Raw genomic sequence first — 27,703 nt, forward strand, 5'->3', positions numbered from 1 at the left:
ATAGCAGGGAGGGGAGGGGGGGGGGTGTATTTCAATCAATAAGCTCCGAAGATTGTTTGTGGGAACAGAATATCCTTGTGATTCCGTCTGCACAGGTGGTCCGAGCGTACAGTTTGTTAGTGTTTTGTTTTTGTTTTTTTGTTGTTGTGCGTTTTAGTTTTTTATTGTGTATCCGAGCATGGGTATGCCCAATAGGCTCTGTAATGTGTTGTACTTCACTTTCAAAAACCTGCAAATAAAAAGTTTTTTTTTTTTAAAATGAAGAGCCCATGACGTAGTCTCTTTACCACGTGATCAGCTGTGACCAATCACGGGAAGTGCCAGTATTCGGCTTTCCTCAGTTTGTGCCGACAAGATGCGAGCAGAGGAGAGCCGATCGGTGGCTCTCCCGACAGGGGGGGGTGTCTGCACTGAATATTAGCACAGCCCCCCTCAGAGGTGCCCATCACAGATGTCAATCAGTGCCCATTAGTAATGCCTGCCAGTGCCCATCAGTGCCACCTATCAGTGCCGCCTCATCAGTGAAGGAAAAAACAACATTTTATAACAGAAAAACTTTTTTTTTCAAAAATGTAAGTCTTTTATAATTTGTGTAGCAAAAAATTAAAAACCCCAGTGGTGATTAACCACTTCCATACCGGGCATTTTCACCCCCTTCCTGCCAAACCAATTTTCAGCTTTCAGCTTTGCGCACTTTGAATAACAATTGCGCGGTCATACAACACTGTACCCAAATGAAATTTTTATCATTTTTTCCCCACTAATGGAGCTTTCTTTTGGTGGTATTTGATCACCCCTGCGTTTTTTATTTCTTGCGCTTTTTTACTTTTTGCTATAATAAATATGCAATTTTTTGTTTTTTTTTAAACACATTTTTTCCTCAGTTTAGGCCGATACGTATTCTTCTACATATTTTTGGTAAAAAATATCGCAATAAGCGTATATTTATTGGTTTGCACAAAAGTTATAGCGTCTATAAAATAAGGGGATAGATTGATAGCATTTTTATTATGATTATTTTTTTTACTAGTAATGGCGGCGATCTGCGATTTTTATCGTGACTGCGATATTGCGGCGGACACATCGGACAATTTTGACACATTTTTTGGGACCATTCACATTTATACAGCGATCCGTGCTATAAAAATGCATTGATTACTGTATAAATGTGACTGGCAATGAAGGGGTTAACCAGAAGGGGGGCACTGTAGGTGTTAATTATGTTCCTAGGGAGTGATTCTAACTGTGGGGGGAGGGGACTCACAAGGGGAGGAGACCGATCGGTGTTCCTCTGTACAAGGAACACACCATCGGTCTCCTCTCCTCTGACAGGACGTGGATCTGTGGGTTTACATACACAGATCCACGGTCCTGCTCGGTTACCGGGCAATGGCGGGTGCCCGGCGGACATCGCGGCCACCGGGCACGCGCACCGGGACCCGAGTGACGCGGCGGGCGCGCGCCCCCTGGGGGGCCTGGAAGGCCGCGCCGTCATATGACGGCGGCCCAGGATAACAGCTTCACCGTCCTGCATTCATATGACGGTGGGCAGGCAGCAAGTGGTTAAACACCACCGAAAGAAAGCTCTATTTGTGGGGGTAAAAATTATAAAAATGTAATTTGGGTACAGTGTTACATGACCGGGCAATTATCATTCAAAGTGCGACAGCGCTGAAAATTGTCCTGGGCAGGAAGGGGGTGAAAGTGCCCGGTATTGAAGTAGTTAAAATTTAAAGAGACAGTACACACTTTTTTTTGCATTTTCCCCTTATCCTTTTGGTATATTTTATTGTAAGTTAAAACATATTAAAAAATAATAAAGGCTCCTAAAAATGATTTAGCACTTTAACATTTTGCGGTTTGTACTCCTTTCCCCGCTACCTTGAATAACAACAAAATACACACAAAAAAAAAATAAAATAAAAAAAACACACAAAAGGCAAATCAGACAGAATAATAAAGAGAACATCAACCAGCATATCCTTTGTCCAAGTTACCACAGAGAAAATGTACCTTTTTTACCGCCATAAACCCCCCCAACCTGTACAACCATCAACTCACATGACAACAAATATCGCTTCTAATATTTTTATTGGTGAATTTATACAGATATATTGACCATCACCGATATACAGTATAATACACCAAAAAGAAAAAATATAAAGGATACAAAAATCCAACTGAATCAGTTTCTTCTTTATATCATAAAACAATCTTAAATCAATACAGAGAAATTAGAAACATCAATAACAAATATTATCCCCGATCGTATTACAAAGTGATGGTTTACATGTGTGTTACACATGTTTTTAGCCGCAGCCCAATTGACTTCTATTAGATCACATGTTTTGCCGTGTTTTCTGAAAGCGCGCCAAAGAATTGGCATGCGGTACTTTTCAGAAAACGCGGCAAAAGCGATCCTAATAGAAAACAATGGAATTGGCTAAAAACTCATGTAAAATGCACGTAGACCGCGCACACACCTGCACCAAAACGCAGCGCGCCAATGTGAACCCGGCCTAAGTCTACCCCCCCCCACGTCTCTGATCTCTAAAACTAAACTGAAAACTGTTTATAGTTTTGGATAGAGGGGTAAAGAGTTAGAACCTTTGTCTGGTTTTTATTGCGGTCTGTTTCCCCGCTGTAGAGATTTTCCCTCCGTATTTCTCCCGGTGACCACTGACACAGAATGTAACTGAAAGGCTTATCTTTTAAGGCTGTCATTGGAACAGGAAATGAGGGGAAACCTTCTAATGGGGACATGTGTTCCAGTGACACCGATCTAAGAGAAGAATTCCTCTGACCTTGGAGAGATTTCCTCTCACTTTTTGTGTCTCTGGGAGCTTTCTCTACACTAAGAAAGGGCTTTATATACAATTTAACCAAAGCATGAAAATTAACACTTCAAAATAATAAAGTTAGATCTAAAGGAAAAACGTTTTCTCATTCACGATTTCCCTTCACTTCCTTTCCCATAGCCAAAGAGGAAGTGAGAGGAAATCCCGGGTTATTACCAGAACTAGTGTCCGCAATAGAAACATTTCCCCTCTATTCCTGTTCTGGTAACAACCCAAAATTTGTAATTTTCTTTCGCTCTCTGTGATATCAATAAAACAGGACAAATAGAGAGGGTGAGTCTCCCTAATGGGGGCACAGACAGCAATAAAAATCTGACATGGACTTAAATTCCTTCCCACGTGTTCCAAAAAAAAAAAAAAAGTTTAGTTATACTTTAATTAAACACTTAAAATTAATATTTAACACCTTGTTCCTCAAATATAATAACTCCTTAAATGTAACCTTAACCCCTAACCTAACATAACCCTTAAAGCTGACCATACAATCCGATTGTACAATCGGTATTAGATCTACTATCAACTATGTAGTGTAAGTACTTTCCTGGATACAATATGAATGGATAATGTATGTGTGTCCTTATATTTTTGGTAAATCTAAAGATGACCATACACTACCAAATCTCCTTTAGCTTTACCAAAAATATGTAATGTCAAGTTAAACTTGAAAAATTTGATTTAGTTAAAATCAGGCAGGCACATATACTACACAGCTGATGGTAGATCTAAAAGGAGATTGTACAATTAGATTGTATAAATAAAAAAAAACCCAAATCCCCCCTCTTGTCTTATTGAGTGTGGAAGTGATGGAGGAGACTCTCCTGTGCTGAGATCTACCAGATCCACCGATTGAAGAAATACGTTATCTGTACAAACTGTGTCATCCTATGAACCAGATTGACATTTCTCATTAGATTTAGCTCAGATTTCCTGTAATATGATCATATTAAAAATCTCCTGATCCTCCCAGAGATCTTTATACGACCTTTTCCTACATATAACCCAGCATGGAGGGGCTCAGTGAAGGTGGTGGTGAAGGTGTGGAGGTGTCTGATCGGGTCACACAGATCATAAAAGGACAGCCGCCCGGCCTCATAATCCAGAGAGATCCCGACTCTGTTACTGGAGGGATTGGGAGATATTCTGATCTCTTTATTGTCATGTATTAGAGAACACACACCGTTACACCTCCACAAACACCAGGACTTGTTATTATATCCAATCTCTGCCTGCCATCCTTTCCCTCTCCTCTCTATACTGGGATAACACATCCCGACTCTGTAATCTTCTGCCTCAATGACATGCACTTCCCAGTAATGTCGCCCCGAGGAAAATCTCTGACTGCTTAATACCTGGGACCAGTACTGAAATCTCTCCGGTGTTTGTGGACGATTCTGCTTTATATCTGACCTGGATACAGTTTTCATGTCATCTGATATCTGTAGACTATTATGAGCTGTGTTCACATCCAGTGATATGTCTGAAGCGTCCTGTATATAGAAGAATACATTTACCCCTTTTATCATATCAGAGAACCCTGTGAGTAATGTGTGTGAGATTCCAGCCACATCCAGATCCTCTCCATCATGGAGGAGTCTATCATGTCTCTCTCTGTCCTCATTATCTCCCTCCTCAGTATCACACAAGTCCCCTGTGTCTGATTCCTGTAGGACAGTCAGTGGGTCAGTCATGTTACACAGCTCCTCAATGTCCCCCATCTTCCTGGACAGATCCTCCTTCTTTATTTCCAGCTGATCAATCAAATCAGACAATGACTGTGAGATCCGCTCTTCCTGGCTGGAGATGTTCCTCAGGACTCTCTTCTCCAGGTCCTCCAGCTGTCTCCTTAGCTCTATGAACAGGGCAGTGACTCTTCCAGTTAGACCAGCTGATTTTTCTTGGACTTTTCCCTTAAGTTCCTGGACTCTTTGCTCAATCTCCTTTCTTTTAGCAATCAGTTTCTGCAGAACATTTCTCAGTTTCTGTTTCTTCTTCTCAGAGGCCTCATCCAGAGTCTCCACCTTGTGTCCCCGGTGTTCTCCATCCAGCCTGCAGGACACACAGATACAGGCAGAGTCCTCAGTGCAGTAATATTTAAGAAGTTCTCTATGGATGGAGCATTTTCTGTTCTCCATGGAAGTGGTGGGATCAGTTAGGACATGTTCTGGTGACTGGCTGTGGACTCTCAGGTGATTATCACATAGAGAAGCTTCACACATCAGACAGGATTTAACAGCAGGTACAGGATAGTGAATACAGTAAGTACAGAAGATTGCAGTCTTCTTCTGTTCTGGATGAGTAGATCGTAAAGTCTCCACTATATTACACAATGTTATGTTCCTCTGCAGTGTAGGGCGTCTCCTAGGCCTTTTTCTGCACTGAGGACATGAATAATCTCCAGACCCCTCCTGTGTATCCAACACACCATCAATACAGACCCGGCAGAAGTTGTGTCCACAGCTCAGCATTACAGGATCTTTATACATTTCCAGACAGATGGAACAGTCCAGCTCTTGTCTCACATCAGCAGACGCCATTTCTGACAGCAGAAGAGAATCGAAACTGAAAGTCTCCGACACTCAGAAACCAGAGGACACGTCTCACATTTCTCAACACAAGGAGGGGCTGATCTTGTTTTGCAACTTATATCTGCAGGAAGTATGTGCATAAAGTGAATGTCTATAAGTTGAAGTGGTATTTTCATACACGATGTAGTGACTGTTAGACCCCATACACACTATTAGATTTTCTGCAGATTTTTGTCTTCAGATTTACCAAAACCATATAAATGAGGCCCAACCTTAAGGCTATGTTTCCACTAGTGCGTCCCCAAAGTCGCGTGATTTACACTGCGACTTTGCCATGCGATTTGTGGTGCGTTTTGTTGCGACTTTAAATATGACTTTGTGCGACTTGGATGTTCTGCGATTTAGCCATAGTGATGTAATTCCTTATCCTGCTTACTTATTTCTCCTTCCTCTTTCGTTGTCACGTGTTGTATGTTTGTTAGCAAACATGTTGGCTATGCAATATGTTGGGTCAGCAGTCATTTTGGCTGCTGTAGCAGCATTTATAGATGAAGAAGAGGAGGATAACCGGAGGAGGAGAAGGCATAGGTTTTGGATCCATCCCAGCATCGCCCAAAGGGAAGTGAGAGGCCAGTTTGGGGTCCTTTACAACGACCTCCGTGCTCATGAAGACAAATTCTTCAACTACACAAGGATGTCAATTAGAAGGTGAGAACATTTTTTGATGTCAACTTGCAAATGCTGCCAGATATATTTAGGGAAATGTGTATATGCCTGGTCAGTATGATTCTTTTTAGAATTTTAAGGTTTGAATAGCTAGAAGTGTTAACTATAACCTGTTCAAATTGTTATAATAATGGAACTCGATTTGTAAATGTTTTATTTTTACATGGTCAATGTAAATAATATGTACAAAAAATATTTAAATCTGTGACGTGTAAATAGTGCACTGCACCCCACGTGAAGAATTAAAACGTGGCGCTATCTCCAAAAAATATCCCCACCTTTTACAGTGAATTATCTAATCTAGTGAACACACTTTTACGGGTGTATATTGAACAATATATATACAATTATTAAAAAATTAATAAATCAAGTAATGATAATAAACCAAATGAAAAAAACACCAAACAAAACACAGTACATAAAGTGACTCAGTGCCAATACTGCTCAAAATTATCTGTGTCAATCTCTATACAGTGACTATATGCACACAATATAAAGCATCAAAACAAATGACAGTCTTTATATGTCACACAATGGCTATGTGACTAAAAAATAAATAAATAAAATCCGTGGAAAAATACACACATGTGTACAAAGTGTCCGTGATAAAGAACACAACAACTGTGCCACAGCAAGTCCTTTTATATTCCTGGAGTGTAACTAATCCTTCCACCACACCTGTGTGTTCAGTGATCCCTCTCCCAATGGACAGCCACTCACCAGCTCCTTATGCCTCCACTTTCGTGTGAGGGTACAAAGCATAGATGTTTAAGACTCCCGGTAAGGGTTAAATATGTTCCATCCGGAGATTCGTTCCATATGTAAATGAAAGAAGACTCCCAATAGTGTGATACCGTACAACTTTTAATAACACACACTTCAAATCACACTCCAAAAGTTCCACTCACATTGTATAAACAATATAACAGCACAGCAAATTCCACGGCAATCTGTATAATGCAATACCAACACAGCAACTTGGATAAACCTCCTAGGGGGTATGCGGTCACGGCGGACCCTGCCACAGCTGGCGTGTAAGAAGTCTCTCTCACCCTCTCTCTCTCTCACCCTCTCCTCGCCTGCCTGTCAGATGGACCCACCGTCTCCCCTCGATAGGTGAACCACAGAGCCTGCTTCCTCCTGTCACTAGTACGTGGTGTTTATCCTTCGCTCGGCCACGCCCCCAATTTTATTTATTTTTTAGTCACATAGCCATTGTGTGACATTTAAAGACTGTCATTTGTTTTGATGCTTTATATTGTGTGCATATAGTCACTGTATAGAGATTGACACAGATAATTTTGAGCAGTATTGGCACTGAGTCACTTTATGTACTGTGTTTTGTTTGGTGTTTTTTTCATTTGGTTTATTATTATTACTTGATTTATTCATTTTTTAATAATTGTATATATATTGTTCAATATACACCCATAAAAGTGTGTTCACTAGATTAGATAATTCACTGTAAAAGGTGGGGATATTTTTTGGAGATAGCGCCACGTTTTAATTCTTCACGTGGGGTGCTGTGCACTATTTACACGTCACAGATTTAAATATTTTTTGTACATTCTATACTCACTAAGTGGCAGCTACAGTTAGGCTATACCAACCAATGATAATCATCATTTAGGTTGACTTTCCGAGGCGCAGTGGTGGTCAACTAAGTATAGGGTGGATATTATACCTAGGAGAACCGTTTATCAATGTAAATAATAGCCATATTTTATCTCTTTCCAGTTTTGATGAATTGTTGGCTTTGCTCTCTAGCCATCTAGAGCGACAAAACACAAGTTTCCGAAGGAGTATTCCAGCTGTAGAAAGACTCATTATAACATTGAGGTAACTTTTCATACCTACTTTTTCTTCTATGTGGCATTTGGATATCCACAGCATTCTTTCATCCTCTTTACATGAAGTAAAAAAAAAATACTAGCATGTAATTGTGCGTGAGATTGTTTTTACAATATTAACTTTGCCTCTACATCACCAGTGTCTTTCTCCTGATCCTTTTCTTCCTTCACTTCCTCAGGCACCTCCTTCCTAGCTCATTTTTTTTTAGTTTATTGAAGTAGCTTAGTGTAAATATGTATCATTATAATAAACTGTATGTACTTTTCCATTTTAGGTACCTGGCAACTGGACATTCCTTTGCAAGTTTGCATTATGAGTTTTTGGTTGGCAAAACTACTGTCAGCAATATTGTCCACGATACCTGCAGAGACATCTGGAATGTCCTTAGGGATTTGGTCCTGAAGAAGCCCACTTGCGAAGATTGGTGCAAGATCGCTGAAGTTTTCTGGGATCGTTGCAATTTCCCGAATTGTCTCGGGGCAATTGACGGAAAACATATGAAGGTAGTGATGCCCATCGGCAGTGGAACCAAATACTTTAACTACAAAAAATATTTTTCTTTTGTATTACTAGCAGTGTCTGATGCCAATTATTGTTTTACCTATATAGACATAGGATCATATGGCAGCAGCTCAGACTCCAGTATTTTCCAAAGATCATCGTTTGGAAGAATGTTGCGGGAAAATGGTCTGGACCTGCCACAGGACTGTCCGTTGCCAGGAACAAATGGGCCGCCAATGCCATTTGTGTATGTTGGGGATGAGGCCTTTGCTCTCAGTGAGCATCTATTAAGGCCTTATTCCAATAGGTGTCTGAGTGAAGAGAAGCGAACCTTCAATTACCGGTTAACGAGGGCAAGACGAGTGGTAGAATGTTCATTTGGCATTTTAGCCAACAAGTGGCGTTTTCTACATACACCAATTAATTTAAAACTTCAGAATGCAATATCTGCAGTAAAAGCAGCATGTGTGCTTCATAATTTTGTTCGAATTCGTGATGGCTACCTTTTTGAAGATTCCCTTATGCACGATCTGGAAGGTGCACAATGGAGTGCCAGTAGGGGCACCACCAATGGTGCCACTGTGCGTGAGGGATTCTCATCTTATTTTATGTCTGCTGCTGGTTCTGTCCCCTGGCAGCAGGATGCCATTGCATAATGTAATTCATGCATTTTATTGTAATATTATTTAAATGTCTGTTATGTTTCATTGCATCCAAATGCAGAATAACAGGTCTTGAACACAAATTCTAAAAAAGGATAAGCAGAAAATGCATAATGTAACCAGAATAATATTTATTTTCCAGATTTTTGTGCAAGAATGCACCAAAAATGTTTTTTTTTTTGTTTTTGGTGAACTACACCATTTTCTTTTACTTTTTAACAAGCACAACAAATATTGAAATAAAAGATTTCACTTTCAAAAACACAAAAATAAAAGTCATAAAAAAAATAAAATATATAATCTGAATCTTTTTTACAAGACAAATCTTTTTTCAAAAAGGAAAAAATAAAGAAAGAACTTCCATGAACTGAAAAATTCTACAGTTGTTGTTTTGGCCTCCACAACCAACCAAAAAATATAGAACAAGTGTTAAACCCACATAAAAAATTATCGAAAATTACAATTGCTCGTATGTTTTGTTTTCATTGGTCCCGGTGTCTTGCCGAATAAGTTCCTTCGGCGGATAGGTTCCCCCCCTGTACTGCGCAATCGCAGCGCCTGCGCAGTACGTACTACTGTCGGCCGCCGGAGATAGCCGAAGCTCAAACGCTTCAATCAGCTGTACACGGCGCCTGCGCTCTGGGTCCAGGTTCCTTCCCCACGATCCAAGTGGACCTAGAGGGGGAATCTAAAAGTGCCGAGCGCAGCGAGGCCCTGCCCGAAGCGAGCCCGCGAGGGGCCCTCTTACAGGCGCCGTGTACAGCTCATTTTCAGCTGTTCCGCTTCGGCTATTTCCGCCGGATTCTACTGCGCATGCGCAGTAGAGGGGGGAACTTATCCGCCGAGTAGAACTTTCTCGGCAGAACACCGGAAACTGAAATATTGGTTGGTCCAGGGAAATCCACTGATGGACCAGGGTAATATTTCCTTTCCAGAAAAGGTGGAACCTGACTGGGTGTAGGCTGCCTAAGTTGGTGAGTGGTTGGGGGGCCAAGGGTAGAGGTAGAGGGGGCAGGAATTGGATGCAACATGCGTGGCCTTGAGGGATTCAGCATATTACCATACTGGTCACAGTATGGACGGTTTATTGGTGGAGCATACTGTGTACTTGGAAAGTGAGTGTATTGTTGATAAGGGGGATATTGGGGAAGGGGGGGTTGCATATATGCTGAGGATGTTGTTGGCCCCTCACCCACAAATGATTGAGCAGTTGACATCAAAGCCATCCTGAGTGCATATTTTTTCTTAGGGGGTACCTGTTTACATATGCCTAAAATTACAGTGAGAAATGCCGTGTCTTCACACTGGTTTTCTGCCATTTTAGTGGACATCTGACTAACTACATTTAAATTTTTTTCCATGGGTTTCACAGGCCGGGCACTTCCCCTTGAAGATCTTCGCAAAGGCCTAGAGACATTGCTAGGCCCTGGTTCTGCATCCTCCTCATTCATTGAGTTTGATATCGACCTTGATTCATCTACGAACAGTTCCTTGTCAACATTGTCTTGGAATTGTTCTTGCTCCTCCTCCACAGCAGCTTCCTCTGACTCATCCTCTGCTGCCAAACCCTGTGTGCTGTCTTCCCAGCTTGCTTGGGTTCTGAAATACAAATCACAGATTTGTAAAGTAAGCATTACAATTTGAGATGTAGAATTCGTAACATATGCCTGCTGATAACTTACTCTCGCATTTCCAACACTGGTTTTAAAAAATCCAGATCCCCAGCATGGGCATATGGGGCTAATCTTTTTGAGCCGGAACCACTCCTTCCTTCTTTTAATTTTCGTAAGTACCGGTTGTAGCAGTCTCCATCGAGTTTGTAATGAGTGCACTACAAAATATAAAGCAAATAATAAATTAAAACAAAAAACTTTATTAACTGCCTATAGGTCATTAATTTGCTAGGCTGCATAATTGATATGGATGGTGTTAAAACAACCGCTAAATATATTAACCATGACACCTACATAATTGGACATGTGCTGGAGGATGTTGACAGGGCCATCTTTAATATTATTTTATATTATTAGGACCGTGGTCAAATATTATTTGTTGTCCCACACACACACACAGATTTACTTTCCTGCAGCCACAGGTTACACAAAAGTAACTATATAAATTCCACCATCAACACAGATAGTGTTGACAAGGGATTCCCTCCTGCCAAACCATTGTGATCTCCTGGTAGGAGAAGTGGTCCCCACCAAGAAAACACAGTGCACATTGTTAACACACACCCATTGGTTGCAGAATATTTAAATAGGTGCAAGGCACAAAGTGCTAAGCAGCATATATCAACCACTTACTTTTTGAAGAACGTTCTGTGACTGATAAAGAGTCCCAGGTCTCATAATATATGCGAGCCACTTCCAACCATGCTCTATCCTTCTTTGCATGATCTTTGTAACCTGCATCTCTGAGGTCATATATTGCCGGACGTTGTCTGACAAGCCTAATAATTTCCTCATTGTCATGCACTTGTCGCTTGTTTTTTCTAGCCCTAGGCATGCTTCCTGCTGTCTTCCACACTCACAGACATCAATATAGGAAGTGATGTATTTGGGAGGAGCAGAGATCATGTGCTTCCGTAGACTTCCGTGGAAGTCGCAACAAAGTCGCGGTGTCAGACATGTACATACGACTGCATTGCGACTTAATACCTTTCTATGGAGCACAATTAGCACCGAAGACGGAACAAAGTAGTGCAAGAACCTTTTTTGGAGTCGCCGCGACTTGAGTCGCACCAATTAGAACAGGGACCATTGAAATACATGGGTTTTGACTTGTAATGCGACTTGACATGTGTCAAGTCGCAAAATAAGTCGCAGTAGTGGAAACAGAGCCTAAAGCCTTGTACACACGATCAGATTATTGGACGAATTTTTGTTGGATGCTAGTCTCACATCGAAAGTGAAGAGGTTACTCAACATCAGAAAATTTTCGGACAACAGAATTCAACGTCAGAAGTGACGTAATGTTTTGAATTGTTTTGTATGTGTTCTTTAATTTCTGAGCATGCCTAGTCTTGTTCTTCAGATTTTTTTTTGCCAGAAAACCGTAGTAATGAAAAAAAAAACGGACTTTTTGGTCACATTAGACAAAAATTTGTTTGTATGGGGCTTGTTTGCATCTTTTGAAAAGAGAACTTCACACAAAACAGAACACTGAGAAAGTAAATGCAGTTCTATTAACTGGTTACATGTTTTGTGTAAAATAAATATTTTTCAGAGTCAATGGACAACTTTACTTTTACCCAACTCCGGCTGTTTTAAATCTAGATATGCAGTGGGGTCCCCTCAAGCATGGGTTAAATGCTTAGGTTATGGAATTTAGGTGTAAAGTAAGTACAGTATTTGTATTACCATTTTCAGCACCCAAAACAAAAAGACCCCTTTGACATAAGATAAAAAGTCCACTTCTGGTTACGGCGCCACATGCGAGGACATTGGGTTACAGTGGCTCCTTGCTAGCCCAGCTACATTCGGCCTACAAAACTTGGTAACAGCCCATTTTTTGGGGTTTTTTTTCGGTCATAGACACTGCGGGCCGACCCCCACTAGCTATGGAGCGGTACTTTACCAGCACCCGCTTCAGCTCCCTCCCGCTCTGCACCGCCTAGTCTCCCCTCGGAGGGAGACAAGATGGCCGCTGGTCATAATCCGGAGCCAGAGAGCGTGGACATGCTCCCACTGGAGCTACAAGGGACTGTACATTAAAAAAATTAGCTCAGGCAGTAGCAGCCCTGATACTCCCCACTATCACCACGGCGGTGGACACAGCTGTGGCATCTGGCATCGCACAACTCTGCAAAGAACTGGAGGAGCAGGCATGCAGAATAACAGACACTGAATGCAGGATCTCAGCCCTGGAGGATGAGATCTACCAAAACAACGGTACTCTCCAGCAACACTCCCAAATTCACACCATCATCCAAGAGAAACTGTAAGACCTTGAAAACAGATCTTGCAGAACCTCTGTGATTCTCGTATACCGGAGGCCCTAGGTCTCCCAGATCAATGTGTAGCTGAACGACCACATAAAATGGGAGCGCCAGCTTCAAACCGCAATTCACAGTCCCTGGGCATGCTGGGACTGTGACGGCATAAGGGGGCGGGGTCTCTGCCTATATAAGTCACATCGGAGCGCTCAGAGAGCATTCCAGCCGGAGAGACCGCCATGTCAACATCGGAAGAAGAGAAGAAGCCCAGAAGCCATAAGTCTGGGCCTCCACTGGCAAGAGAGCGGCATGAAGATAGCGGAGGAGCCGGCAGAAGAATTGGAACACCGGGAGAAGAGGCCAGAGAGAGCGGAGAAGAACCAACCGGACGCTGGGAGAAGAGGAACCGGAGGGACCCCCGAAGTCAGAAGAAGACCCCCGAAGCTGGAAGAAGACCCCCTGAGCTGTCTAATAAATTACTTTAAAAACCGGTGTAGTGTGTTTCATTATTGACACTTTTTCCCTAGGTGAATGGGTAGGGGTACCATGTACCCCATACTCGTTCACATAGGGTAGGGGGCCGGGATCTGGGGGCCCTCTTATTATAGGGGGCTCCCGGATTCTGATAAGCCCCCCGCCCGCAGACCCCGACAACCAACAGCCAGGGTTGTCGGGAAGAGGCCCTTGTCCTCATCAACATGGGGACAAGGTGCTTTGCGGTGGGGGGGCCCCCGCAGGGTGTCCCCTCCCCCAAAGCACCCACCCCCCCATGTTGAGGGCATGCGGCCTGGTACAATTCAGGAGGGGGGGTGCTCGCTCGTCCCCACCCCCCTTCCTGACTGGCTGGGCTGCGTGCTCGGATCGGGGTCTGGCATGGATTTTAGGGGGGACCCAACACCATTTTTTCAGCGTAGGGGGTTCCCCTTAAGATCCATACCAGACCTAAGGGCCTGGGATGCCCCGCACACGCCGCAATAGGAAAATTAGTTTTTCCTATTGCAGCGAGCGCAAGAGGCAGTACCCTGCCCTTGCGTCGTATCTGGTCCGTCGGACCAGCATTCAGACGCATACAGACCAACGGGCTTTCCGTCAGGAACTGAGTCCGGCGGACTAAGATTTGAAGCATGCTTCAAATCTAGGTACGGCGGATTTTTGGGGAAAAAAAGTCCGCCGAAGCCTACACACGGTCGGATTGTGCGGCGGACTCTGGTCCGCCGGACCAAGTATGCCGGAAAGTCGCTCGTGTGTACGCGGCATTAGAGTCTGTAGAAGATTTGAGACTGCGGCGGAGGTTCACCTTCCACCAGGACAATGACCCTACACATACAGCCAGAACTACAATGGAATGGTTTAGATCAAAGCATATCCATGTGTTAGAATGGCCCAGTCACAGTCCAGACCTAAATTCAATTGAGAATCTGTGCCAAGACTTGAAAATTGCTGTTCACAGACACTTTCCATCCAATCTGACAGAGCTTGAGCTATTTTGCAAAAAAGAATGGGCAAAAAAAAGTCACTCTCTAGATGTGCAAAGCTGGTAGAGACATTCCCAAAAAGACCTGCAGCTGTAATTGCAGCGAAAGGTGGTTCTACAAAGTATTGACTCAGGGGGGGCTGAATACAAATACCCCCCACACTTTTCACATATTTATTTGTAAAATATGTTGAACCATTTATCATTTTCCTTCCACTTCACAATTATGTGCCACTTTGTGTTGGTCTATCACATAAAATTCCAATAAAAGACATTTACATTTTTGGTTGTAACATGACAAAATGTGGAACATTTCAAGGGATATGAATACTTTTTCAAGGCACTGTAGCCATTGTGACTTTAGATGCCAAAAAGGCTTTTGACAATGTCAGCTTTAAAAGGTTGGCACTTGTCCTCGAAAGGTTTGGCTTCCTAGCCTCCTTTACACACTTAATAGATAGTCTCTACTCATCTCCCTCTACCAGGGTAGTGGTGGCAGGACATATTTCAGACCCTATTCCCCCTCCACAAGGGTACACGTCAGGGCTGCCCCCCATCACCATTACTTTTTAACCTCTTTGCAGATGACATTCTGATTTTTACTGCTAATCCCCAGGTAGATATCCCTTTAATTCAACATACCTTCACTACTTTCCATTCCTGCTCAGGACTAAAAATTAAACTCTACCAAAAGTAAGGTGCTACCTCTCTGCAAGAGTGGCAAAAGCCTCTGGATGACCCCTTCACCCTGCCCCATCACATACTTAGGAGTGAACATAGGCTGAGAACCCTCATCTATCAGCTGAACTATCCTCCTCTGATATCCAAAATAATCAGCAAACTGGAAGGATGGATGGACCTTCCATTATCACTCTTCGGGAGATGCCACCTCTATAAGATGGTCAGCTTCTCACGTCTATTGTACCCAATGCAAACAAACAATGCCAATACTAATCAAGCATAAGGACAATCAAAAGATCAATAGAGCTTTTTCGGCCTTCCTGTGGCACCGTAAAAGACCTTGCATCGCAATAACAAAACTATATCTCCCGAAGAGCGAAAGAGAGGCAGGTCTCCCTTTTATTAGATTGTATAATTTATCTTGCTTACTTCATCTAAGATTAGACTGGTTAGTTCCGGGATCAAAGTTCACTAACTTTTTGGTGTAGTCGGCAATGGCACATCCATATACCATCTACCATCTATCCTTCATAGCAACTTAAAATCACTACCACCTAACCTCCAACAAAATGTACTCATTCAGGACACAGTCATTGCATGGAGGGACGCCAGGAAGCGCTTGGGGGTCTCTCCACACATTTAATCCCCTCTACCGATACTTGGAAACCCCATGCTACCACAGACCACCCACCATAAAGCATTCAACACATGGAAGCTAAAAGGCCTAACGAACGTGGTCTCTCTTTATGACACAGTCAAGGGGCTTCTTATATCCTACCAAACAATTGCATCTGACTTCGATCTTCCGGACCAACACATCTTCCATGTCTTGCAGCTTTTAACCTTCATCAACAAAATCTGTCCAAAATCACATCTCAGATTCAGATCTACTCTTATAGACAAACTCCTTGCAGCGCGGACTATTTCTACAGCTGGAGGTCTATAATCTTCTCATACCTTTCTATACCAATCCACTGGAGTACACAGCTTCAAAAGCCTGGGGAAAATACATTCCTCTAGACAACCTTCCTCACCCACTACAGAGAGGATACAAAATGACTTTAAAACTAACACCAATGAATCCTGGAGGGAAACCCAATTTAAATTGCTCCATAGGGCATTTATACCCTATTTCTTTCCCAAATCACTATGTAAGGAAACCAGGCCAACACTGTATCATCGTTTATGGACATGCCCATTTATAGCTACATTCTGGAACCAAGTCCAATCTTATGTGTTAGGTGTGACCCAAGTCGCAATACCAACAGATCCCATGACAAAATGTGGAAAATTTCAAGGGGTATGATTACCCCTGCACTGCAGCTTTAATTCCCTCTTTACTTCCGTGGTGGAGGGAGGTTGAGGATAATCCTTCAAGCCGTGAGTAACCAAATGAATATCCATTGTGGGAGGAGCCGGGGTTGAAGGGAGGTGTGGGCCTCTGAGGCTGAGGTGCTTCAGCAGCAACCAAATAGCATAAGGATTAAATACAGGCAATATGGCATACCCAGGTATTTTTTTTAAACAGCAGGCGATCCAGCGTCCGATAAAAGTGGTCCCAGCAACAGATTTGCCACAAGATCACTTATAGGCGGCGGGAGAGGTGGCCCCCCGATCCCCGGGGCTGGAGGTAAAGAGGGACACGATCCGATCCCCTGGAGTGATAGGCAGGAAGTTGAAAGTCGAGTGAGGGCCATCTATGCCCTTGGAGGACTGGAGCGACATCAAACATCACTTCCACCCTCCGGCCTTAAAGAGCCTCTTTTTTGTGTGTAAAAGTAAAATGACTTTTTTTTGCTTTTAAAGGGGTTGTAAACCCTCTATTTTTTTTTTTAAATAACAACAAACATATACTTACCTCCACTGTGCAGTTTGTTTTGTACAGTGTGGCCCCGATCATCATCTTCTGGGGTCCCCCGGCGGAGCTCGCGGCTCCTCCTCGCATCGGTAAACCCCCTGGGAGAAGCGCTCTCCCTTAGGGTTACCATGCAATATGCTCCCGAGTCCAGCATTTGCATGCATAGATACAGAATACCGGACTTGGCCCTGCCCATGTGATTTGGGAGCCAATGGCTGCGATGTTATCAATCTATCCAATTTAAGAGCCGAGAACCCCCGGCCAGAGAGGTAGATCTCTCCGGAGTGGGAACAAACGGGCTCAGGTGAGTGAAACGGGGGGCTGTGGGGCCTTTCCATGTCAGAGGTTTTTTCACCTTAATGCACAGGATGCATTAGGTTAAAAAACACAAACCTTTACAACCCCTTTAAGTGTAAATGTGAGATTTGAGGTCTTTTTGACCCCAGATTTCGCATTAAAGAGACCCTGTACAGCTTACATCTATTACAAGGTATGTTTACATTCCTTGTAATGGGAATAACAACGATCAAAACATTTTTTCTTAAAAGGGACAGTTTAAGCACTTGACGACCGCCTAACGCAGATCTACTGAGGCAGAATGGCACGGGCAGGCAAAATCACATACCTGGTACGTGATCTGCCCCCCGGTGGCCGAGGCAGTCAGCTTCGTTAGGGGAGAGATCCGATGTGAGGGGTAGACCACTCATTCGTGGCCACCCCCTCGCGATCACTCCCAACGAATGACAATCTTCCTCTGCTGCTGTAATGTAAACAGCGGCAGAGGAAGTGATGTCATCTCTCCTCGAGTCGGTCTTTTCGTTCCGGCGCTGAGGAAAGAAGACATCAATGTGAGTTGCACCAACACTACACTAACAGTAGAACACTCTAGGCACACTTTTCACCCCCACCCCATAACCCCCCTGATCACCCCCCTGTACCCCCTGTCACAGTGACACCAATAGCAGTTTTTTTTTTCTGATTATTGCATTGGTGTCAGTTTGTGATAGTTATAAGTGGTAGGGCAGTTAGTCGTAGCCCCCTTTAGGTCTAGGATACCCTCCTAACCCCCCCTAATAAAGTTTTAACCCCTTGATCACCCCCCAGTCACCAGTGTCACTAAGCAATGGTTTTTCTGATCGCTGTATTAGTGTCACAGGTGACGCTATTTAGGGAGGTAAGTATATAGGTTCGCCGCCAGCGTTTTATAGCGTCAGAGACCCCCATATACTACCTAATAAAGGTTTTAACCCCGATTGCCCCCTAGTTAACCCTTTCACTAGTGATCACCATATAACTGTTACGGGTGACGCTGGTTAGTTAGTTTGTTTTTTATAGTTTCAGGGCACCCGCCGTTTATTACCTAATAAAGGTTTAGCCCCCTGATCGCCTGGCGGTGATATAAGTTAAGTTTTAGGGCCAGATAAGGTCTGCGTTGCCCCAGGCAGCGTCAGGTTAGCGACAGTACCGCTAAAACCCACGCACGCAGCATACACCTCCCTTAGTGGTATAGTATCTGAACAGATCAATATCTGATCCGATCACATCTATACTAGCGTCCCCAGCAGTTTAGGGTTCCCAAAAATGCAGTGTTAGCGGGATCAGCCCAGATACCTGCTAGCACCTGCAATTTGCCCCTCGACCCAGACCTGCCCAGCCCACCCAAGTGCAGTATTGATCGATCACTGTCACTTACAAAACACTAAACACACATAACTGCAGCGTTCGCAGAGTCAGGCCTGATCCCTGCGATCGCTAACAGTTTTTTGGTAGCATTTTGATACAGTTGCTAACAGTCAGGAGCTTTTTTACCTGTGAGTCTCACTAGTGTACCACTAAATTTAGAGCGCAAAATGGCAAATCGAAGGTACACTGGTGAAGAGGCCTACACGTTTCTGAGCATGACAGATAGTGAAGAGGAAGTCACTCATCTGTCAGATTCAGGCTCAGAATACGATCCTGTAGACGACAGCAGCTCTATGACAGATAGCTCTGATGACGGAGTTGTGGTCCCTGCCAAGGTCAGGCGTACCAGAACTACTTCTTCTGTCGTTGATGTGCAAGAACCGCAGGTCCGTCATATGGAGCAGAGCAGTACTAGCTAATTCCTTCTGGTGAACTGGCAAGCACCAGCGGCCTAGTACACCCTGGTCGTACATCCAGCACTGCAGTAACACTTGGTGACATGTCGAGTCCCATAAGTGCAGTTCAAGCTGGCGAGGTGGCAAGCACAAGTAGTGTCCCGCTGCCACCAAGAAGACGAACACAGGCCTATCGTGCCCATAGTGCCCTTCCTGCTGCATTCGCCAATCCTAATTGGGAACCCACCACTTCTGCAGCACCCGTACTTCCCCCATTCACTGGCCAACCCGGCATTCAGGTGGAAACAGTTGATTTTACGTCACTGGATTTTTTTCACCGAAGATCTCTATAGATCTATTGTGGACCAAAGCAATTTGTACGCTGGTCAACACATTGCCACTATTCCCCAGTCCTCCCTTGCCAGAGATTGGAGACCAATTACAGTCTCCGAATTTAAAGGGGTTGTAAAGATAAAAATTTTTTCACCTTAATGCATTCTATGCATTAAGGTGAAAAAACTTTTGACAGTACCGCCGCCCCCAGCCCCCCCGTTTTACTTACCTGACGCCTCGAATCTTCGCTGCTCGTCCTCATTGCAGCTCAGCCTGGTCGCTGATTGGCTGCAGTGGATGGATTGAAAGCACCGCAGCCATTGGCTCGCGCTGCTGTCAATCACATCCGATGACGCGGCGCGCCGGGGGGCGGGGCCGAGTGATACAGCGAGCGGCTATAGCCGCCGGCTGTATCACGGGAGCGCGCCCGCAAGCACTCACCACCATGCGAGGGAGCTCCCATTAAGGTGGTAAATGCTTGCGGGGAGGAGCTGAAACAGCCGCCGAGGGACCCCAGAAGACCAGGTTCGGGGCCACTCTGTGCAGAACGAGCTGCACAGTGAAGGTAAGTATGATATGTTTGTTATTTTAAATAAAAAAAAAATTTACCTTTACAACCCCTTTAAGCTCTTTCTAGGCCTTTCCCTCATCATGGGCATAACCAAAAAGAGTGAGTTGCGGTCATATTGGTCCACTGACCCAATTTACCATATGCCCTTGTTCTCTGCCTCCATGACCAGGGCACGATACGAGCAGATCTTGTGGTTCATGCACTTCAATGACAATGAACTCTGTCGTCCTCGTGGAGACCCTGCATACGATCGGCTCTACAAAATTCGGCCCCTCGTAAACCACTTCAACCAACGTTTTGCAGACTTGTTTACTCCCCATCAAGTTGTCTGCGTTGATGAGTCCCTGATTAAATTTTCTGGCCGCTTGTCATTCAAACAGTACCTTCCCAGCAAGTGTGCCAGATACGGGGTCAAGATGTATAAGCTCTGTGACAGGGCCACAGGCTTCACATGTAGGTTTATGGTGTACAAGGGAAAAGATAGTCACGTAGAGCTGACAAACTGCCCTGACTACATAGGTAGCGCTGGCAAGATTGTGTGGGACTTGGTGTCACCCTTATTCGGAAAGAGGTACCACTTGTACGTGGACAATTATTATACGAGCGTGCCACTTTTTAGTCACTTGTTTGATCAGCAGATTGGAGCATGTGGCACCGTGCGACCTAATCGCTGGGGCTTTCCCCAGCGGCTTGTAGATTCCCGTCATAGGCTGGGGGAGAGAGCCTGCTTGCAGTGTAATAATTTGCTCGCTATGAAGTGGAGGGATAATAAGAATGTTTTCGTTCTTACCTCCCTTCATGCAGACACGACGGTCCAAATTACAACGGCGACTGGTGTTGTGGAGAAACCCCTCTGTGTCCACGAATATAACCAAAATATGGGAGGGGTGGACCTCAACGACCAGTTGTTGGCGCCGTACCTAGTTGCCCGTAGGGCCGGCCGCTGGTACAAAAAAGTGTCTGTTTATTTATTTCAATTGGCTTTGCTGAACGCTTATGTGCTATACAGAGCTTCAGGACGGACTGGATCCTTCCTTAAATTCCAGAAAGAGATCGTCAGAGCCCTTCTGTTTCCAGACGGTGCTCCACCTCACCACCCCCAACCAAATGCAGTAAACCGGCTGCATGAGAGGCATTTTCTTTATGTCCTCCCGAGTACCCCTACCCAACGAGCCCCCCAAAAAAGATGTGTCTGCAGCAAGCGCGGATATAGGCGTGACACCCGCTATTATTGTCCCTCCTGTCCTGACAATCCTGGTCTTTGCATTGCTGAATGTTTTGAACGCTACCATACACTAGTTGAGTATTAGCGTAGGGTACAGCATTGCACAGATTAGGACACACTTTCACAGGGTCTCCCAAGATGCCATCGCATTTTGAGAGACCCGAACCTGGAAACGGTTACAGTTACAAAAAAAAGTGTAAAAAAAAAACAAAACACAAAAAAATATATAAAATAAAAAAAACAAAAATAGTTGTTTCGTTTTATTGTTCTCTCTCTATTCTATCTCTATTGTTCTGCTCTTTTTTACTGTATTCTATTCTGCAATGTTTTATTGTTATTATGTTTTATCATGTTTGCTTTATAGGTATGCAATTTTTTTTATACTTTACTGTTTACTGTGTTTTATTGTTAACCATTTTGTTGTTTTCAAGTATGCCATTTAGCTGCAGAGCGGATTTATTTATCTTGACAGCAACAGCGTTTGCTCCCATGATACATAAATATATAAATATATTTTAGGTACAGGTTGCGTTAAATGTTTTATTTTTTACTATGTTTTTTTGTATTTGCTTTGCAGGTATGGTAAGTCTTACTGTTATACTGTAATGTTACTTTGTTTTATTGTTAACCATCATTTGCTTAGCAGGTACGCCATTCAGTTGCAGCGCGGATTTATTTATCCTGACAGCAACAGCGTTTGCTCCCACGATACATAAAGCCGTGACTCCAGCGCTGTAGGAGGTGATTTCACCACCACAGTTAAAAAAAAAAGAGCATATATGCCAAAGCATGGGGGCAGCAAGGGCGGAGGAGCGATTTTCTCCTACCTTTTGGGGCGGATGCCCCCATGCTTCGGCATATATAAATGGTGCATGTATGCCCATCATTAGAAGTGGGTGGATGAAGGGAGGTATTCTAATGGTGGGCATACCCACCGATCAATCTCTTTTTTTCGTTCAGCCCACAGGCTGCATGAAAAAAAAGTTTACAATATATGCTCAACAAGGACCAGCAACGTACTGGTATGTTGCTGGACTTTGAGTGGTTATACCAGAATGATTCCTGCAGGTTTGGGTATCATCTTGGTATCATTCTTTTCAGCCAGCGGTCAGCTTTCATGTAAAAGCAATCCTAGCGGCTAATTAGCCTCTAGACTGCTTTTACAAGCAGTGGGAGGGAATGCCCCCCCACCGTCTTCCATGTTTTTCTCTGGCTCTCCTGTCCCAACAGGGAACCTGAGAATGCAGCCGGTGATTCAGCCAGCTGACCATAGAGCTGATCAGAGACCAGAATGGCTCCAAAGATCTCTATGGCCTAAGAAACCGGAAGCTACGAGCATTTCATGACTTAGATTTTGCCGGATGTAAACAGCGCCATTGGGAAATTTGCAAAGCATTTTATCACACCGATCCTGGTGTGGTCAGATGCTTTGAGGGCAGAGGAGAGATCTAGGGTCTAATAGACACCAATTTTTTCAAAAAAGAGTACCTGTCACTACCTATTGCTATCATAGGGGATATTTACATTCCCTGAGATAACAATAAAAATTATTTTAAAAAAATGAAAGGAACAGTTTAAAAATAAGATAAAAAAGCAAAAAAATAATAAAGAAAAAAAAATCTGTAAATCTAAAGTGGTAACCAGTAAAGGCTTTTAAAGGCTTTTAAAAATGTATTCAGTTTGTCGCCACTGCACGTTTGTGCGCAAATTTAAAGCATGTCGTGTTTGGTATCCATGTACTCGGCCTAAGATCATCTTTTTATTTCATCAAACATTTAGGAAATATAGTGTTTTAGTGCATTAAAATTTAAAAAAGTGTTTTTTCCCCAAAAAAATGCTTTTGAAAAATCACTGCACAAATACTGTGTGAAAAAAAAAAATGAAACACCCACCACTTTAATCTGTAGGGCATTTGCTTTAAAAAATATATAATGTTTGGGGGTTCAAAATAATTTTCTTGCAAAAAAAAAAATGTTTTCATGTAAACAAAAAGTGTCAGAAAGGGCTTTGTCTTCAAGTGGTTAGAAGAGTGGGTGATGTGTGACATAAGCTTCTAAATGTTGTGCATAAAATGCCAGGACAGTTCAAAACCCCCCAAATGACCCCATTTTGGAAAGTAGACACCCCAAGCTATTTGCTGAGAGGCATGTCGAGTCCATGGAATATTTTATATTGTGACACAAGTTGCGGGAAAAAGACAAATTTTTTTTTTTTTTAGTTGTCACTAAATGATATATTGCTCAAACATGCCATGGGAATATGCGAAATTACACCCCAAAATACATTCTGTTGCTTCTGAGTACGGGGATACCACATGTGTGAGACTTTTTGGGAGCCTAGCCGCGTACGGGACCCCGAAAACCAAGCACCGCCTTCAGGCTTTCTAAGGGCGTAAATTTTTGATTTCACTCTTCACTGCCTATCACAGTTTCGGAGGCCATGGAATGCCCAGGTGGCACAAAACCCCCCAAAATGACCCCATTTTGGAAAGTAGACACCCCAAGCTATTTGCTGAGAGGTATAGTGAGTATTTTGCAGACCTCACTTTTGGTCACAAAGTTTTGAAAATTTAAATAAGAAAAAAAAAACTTTTCTTGTCTTTCTTCATTTTCAAAAACAAATGAGCTGCAAAATACTCACCATGCCTCTCAGCAAATAGCTTGGGGTGTCTACTTTCCAAAATGGGGTCATTTGGGGGGGGGGTTATGCTATCTTGGCATTTTATGGCCTTCAAAACTGTGATAGGTAGTGAGGAGTGAATCAAAAATTTACGCCCTTAGAAATCCTGAAGGCGGTGATTGGTTTTCGGGCCCCTGTATGCAGCTAGGCTCCCAAAAAGTCCCACACATATAGTATCCCCGTACTCAGGAGAAGCAGCAGAATGTATTTTGGGGTGTAATTCCACATATGCCCATGGCATGTTTGAGCAATATATCATTTAGTGACAACTTTGTGCAAAAAAAAAAAAAAGTTTGTAAATTTCCCGCAACTTGTGTCAAAATATAAAATATTCCATGGACTCAACATGCCTCTCAACAAATAGCTTGGGGTGTCTACTTTCCAAAATGGGGTCATTTGGGGGGGGGGGTTTGTGCCATCTTGGCATTTTATGGCCTTCAAAACTGTGATAGGTAGTGAGGAGTGAAATCAAAAATTTACGCCCTTAGAAATCCTGAAGGCGGTGCTTGGTTTTCAGGGCCCCGTACGCAGCTAGGCTCCCAAAAAGTCCCACACATGTGGTATGCCCATACTCAGGAGAAGCAGCTAAATGTATTTTGTTGCGCAATTTTACATATAACCATGGCATGTGTGAGCAATATATCATTTAGTGACAACTTTTAGTAATTTTTTTTTTTTTATCATTTTTTAATCACTTGGGACAAAAAAATGTAATATTTAATGGGCTCAACATGCCTCTCAGCAATTTCCTTGGGGTGTCTACTTTCCAAAATGGGGTCATTTGGGGGGGTTTTGTACTGCCCTGTCATTTTAGCACCTTAAGAAATGACATAGGCAGTCAAATTAAAAGCTGTGTAAATTCCAGAAAATGTACCCTAGTTTGTAGATGCTATAGCTTTTGCGCAAACCAATAAATATACGCTTATTGACATTTTTTTACCAAAGACATGTGGCCGAATACTCTTTGGCCTAAATGTAATTGAGTTTATTGGATTTTTTTTATAACAAAAAGTAGAAAATATCATTTTTTTTCAAAATTTTCGGTCTTTTTCCGTTTATAGCGCAAAAAATAAAAACCGCAGAGGTGATCAAATACCATCAAAAGAAAGCTGTATTTGTGGGAAGAAAAGAACGCAAATTTCATTTGGATACAGCATTGCATGACCGCGCAATTAGCAGTTAAAGCGATGCAGTGCCAAATTGTAAAAAGTGCTCTGGTCAGGAAGGGGGTAAATCCTTCCGGGGCTGAAGTGGTTAAAGGCTAATATGCAAGTTATTGTCCTAAAAAGGGTTTGCAGGGGACATGTATCAAAGTGAAAAAAAGTGAAATATTCCTTTAAATATCGTAACTGGGGGGTGTCTATAGTATGCCTGTAAAGTGGCGCGTGTTTCCGGTGTTTAGAATAGTCCCTGCACAAAATTACATTTGTAAAGGAATAAAAGTCATTTAAAACTGCTTGCGGCTTTAATGTAATGTCTGGTCCCGGCAATATGGATGAAAATCATTGAGAAAAATGGCATGGGTACCGCCCCTCCCAGCCCATTACAAGCCCCTTTGGGTCTTGTATGGATATTAAGGGGAACCCCGCACCCAAATTAAAAAATGGAAAGGTGTGGGGCCCCTAGGCCCTATATACTCTGAACAGCAGTATACAGGCAGTGCAAACAAGACAGGGACTGTAGGTTTGTTAAGCAGAATCTGTTTGTAATTTTGAACTGGTACATTTTTAAAGTGTAGCTCCAGCCAAAAAATCTATTTTAAGCTTTTTGGAAAACATAGGGAAGGGTTAATCACCCCTGTAACATTTGTTTTGCTGTCTGTGCAACTCTTCAGAAGATTTCACCTCATTTTCTGTCCCAATGACAAATGTTTTTTGAAAATTTGGGGTTTTTAGTGAAACAAAGATTGGTGATAAAGCATCAGTGGAGAGAAGACACGTTTTTACCATAATAACTCTTACAGGAGAGAATTTCCCTTCCTAGGGGTAGATTTCATCTCACTTCCTGTTGTCTCCTTCCGTTTGCAAGTAGGAGTCGTTTGTAAGTTGGATGTTTAAAACTAGGGGCCTGCCCTATATACTCTGCAGAAATTTTGGCCTTAGGTGTTGGTGTTGCCACAACACTGTAAGCCCTCACAGTTACTCTTGGTGGGCACAAGAACGGGCCCTGCTGTGAACTATTATATCAAGAATTGTAATTACATGCCATTGTTGAACAGTGGTAGAAAAATTGGGCCTTTGGTGGTGGTGGTGTTGCCACAACACTAAGTCCTCACAGTTACTCTTGGTGGGCGCAGGAATGGGCCCTGCTGTGAAATATTAGATCAAGAATTGTAATTTCATGTCCCTGTTGAACAGGGGCAGAAAAATTGGGCCTTAGGCACTGGTGCCACAACACTGCAACCCCTCACAGATGCTCTAGTTGGAGCGCAGGAATGAGCCCTGCTGCAAAGTATTGCATCAAATATTGGAATTAAAATGCCCCTGTTAAACAGGGGCTGAAAAATTGGGCCTTAGCCACTGGTGGCGGCGCCCAGAACCAAAAATGTTCTTTCAAGCTATCAGCATGATAATTGAGGAGGAAGAGGATAGTCACTCAGCATAACAGGATAGTCACTCAGCATCAGCATAGGCAGTCTTGAAGGGATCTGACATTTCAAAAAAAAATATTCGGTTACATCAGCATCAGGTGCTTGGTAGCTGGTGGTGACCCAAGACTGATTCATTTTTATGAAGGTCAATCGATCGACCGAGTCGGTGGACAGGCGCACCCTGTGATCAGTTACAAAGCCTCCAGCAGCACTGAATGTGCGTTCCGAAAGAACGCTGGATGCAGAACAGACCAGTAGCTTAATTGCATACTGTGCAAGCTCTGGCCCGTGATCTATCCTCAAGACCCAGTAACCCAGAGGATTTTCGGTGGGAAAGGTGTCCAAGTCTGATCTTGCCCCTAGGTATTCCTGCACCATGTAAAACAGACGCTGGCGATGGTTGCTGGAACCGATCATACCTTGGGGCTGCGGACTAAAAAATTGTCTGAATGCATCGGTCAGACGGCCACCTTCTCCATCGCTCCTTCTTTGACTGACCGAAGCCTCAGCCACACGTTGTCCAGGAACAGGAATTTGTAACCTCCCAGTCTCTGGGAACATGTTGCACAGACCTTTCTGCAAGGCCTCCCGAAGATGTTTCATCCTCTGCTCCCTCTGCGATGGCAAGATAAGGTCCGCAACCTTACCCTTGTAATGTGGATCAAGGAGGGTTGCCAGCCAGTAATGATCCCTCTCCTTGATACCACGAATATGAGGATCCTTCCGCAGGCTTTGGAGGATCAGGGAGGCCATGCAGCATAGGTTTGCTGAGACATTCAGTCCGGAGTCCTCTGGGTCACTAAGGACGACATGATCCGCAGCCACCTCCTGCCAGCCACGTACAAGTCCATGGGTTTCTTCGGTCTGTAAATGATCCCTTGAAGACTGCTGCTGATGCTGAGTGCTAGGCTCCACCTCCACGCTGACACAATCCTCCTCTTCTTCCTGTGTGATCGGCGGGCACGCAGGAACACTGTCCGGAAATGGGGCCTTGAGAGGTAAGGAAGTCCTCCTCTTCCTGCCTCTGTTCTGCCTCAAGTGCCCTGTCCATTATTCCACGCAGCGTGTGCTCCAACAGGTGGACAAGAGGGACAGTGTCACTGATGCATGCACTGTCACTGCTCACCATCTTCGTGGCCTCCTCATATGGTGAC

The 27,703-nt window shown here is 43.6% G+C and overlaps 1 protein-coding gene across 1 annotated transcript in view; it reads right to left on the reverse strand.

The window, feature by feature from the left end:
• Nucleotides 1-2,038: 2,038 nt before the first annotated feature.
• Nucleotides 2,039-27,703, reverse strand: part of LOC141146118 (uncharacterized) — an 84,744-nt gene continuing 59,079 nt past the window's right edge. Inside the window, exon 4 of the mRNA XM_073632872.1 lies at nucleotides 2,039-5,433. Within this exon, the coding sequence (XP_073488973.1) occupies nucleotides 3,797-5,433 (1,637 nt within the window). The 3' untranslated portion in view covers nucleotides 2,039-3,796. The remainder of the gene's footprint in view (nucleotides 5,434-27,703) is intronic.

Source organism: Aquarana catesbeiana, linkage group LG05 (assembly GCF_042186555.1).
Source record: "Aquarana catesbeiana isolate 2022-GZ linkage group LG05, ASM4218655v1, whole genome shotgun sequence".
Classification (NCBI taxonomy): domain Eukaryota; kingdom Metazoa; phylum Chordata; class Amphibia; order Anura; family Ranidae; genus Aquarana; species Aquarana catesbeiana.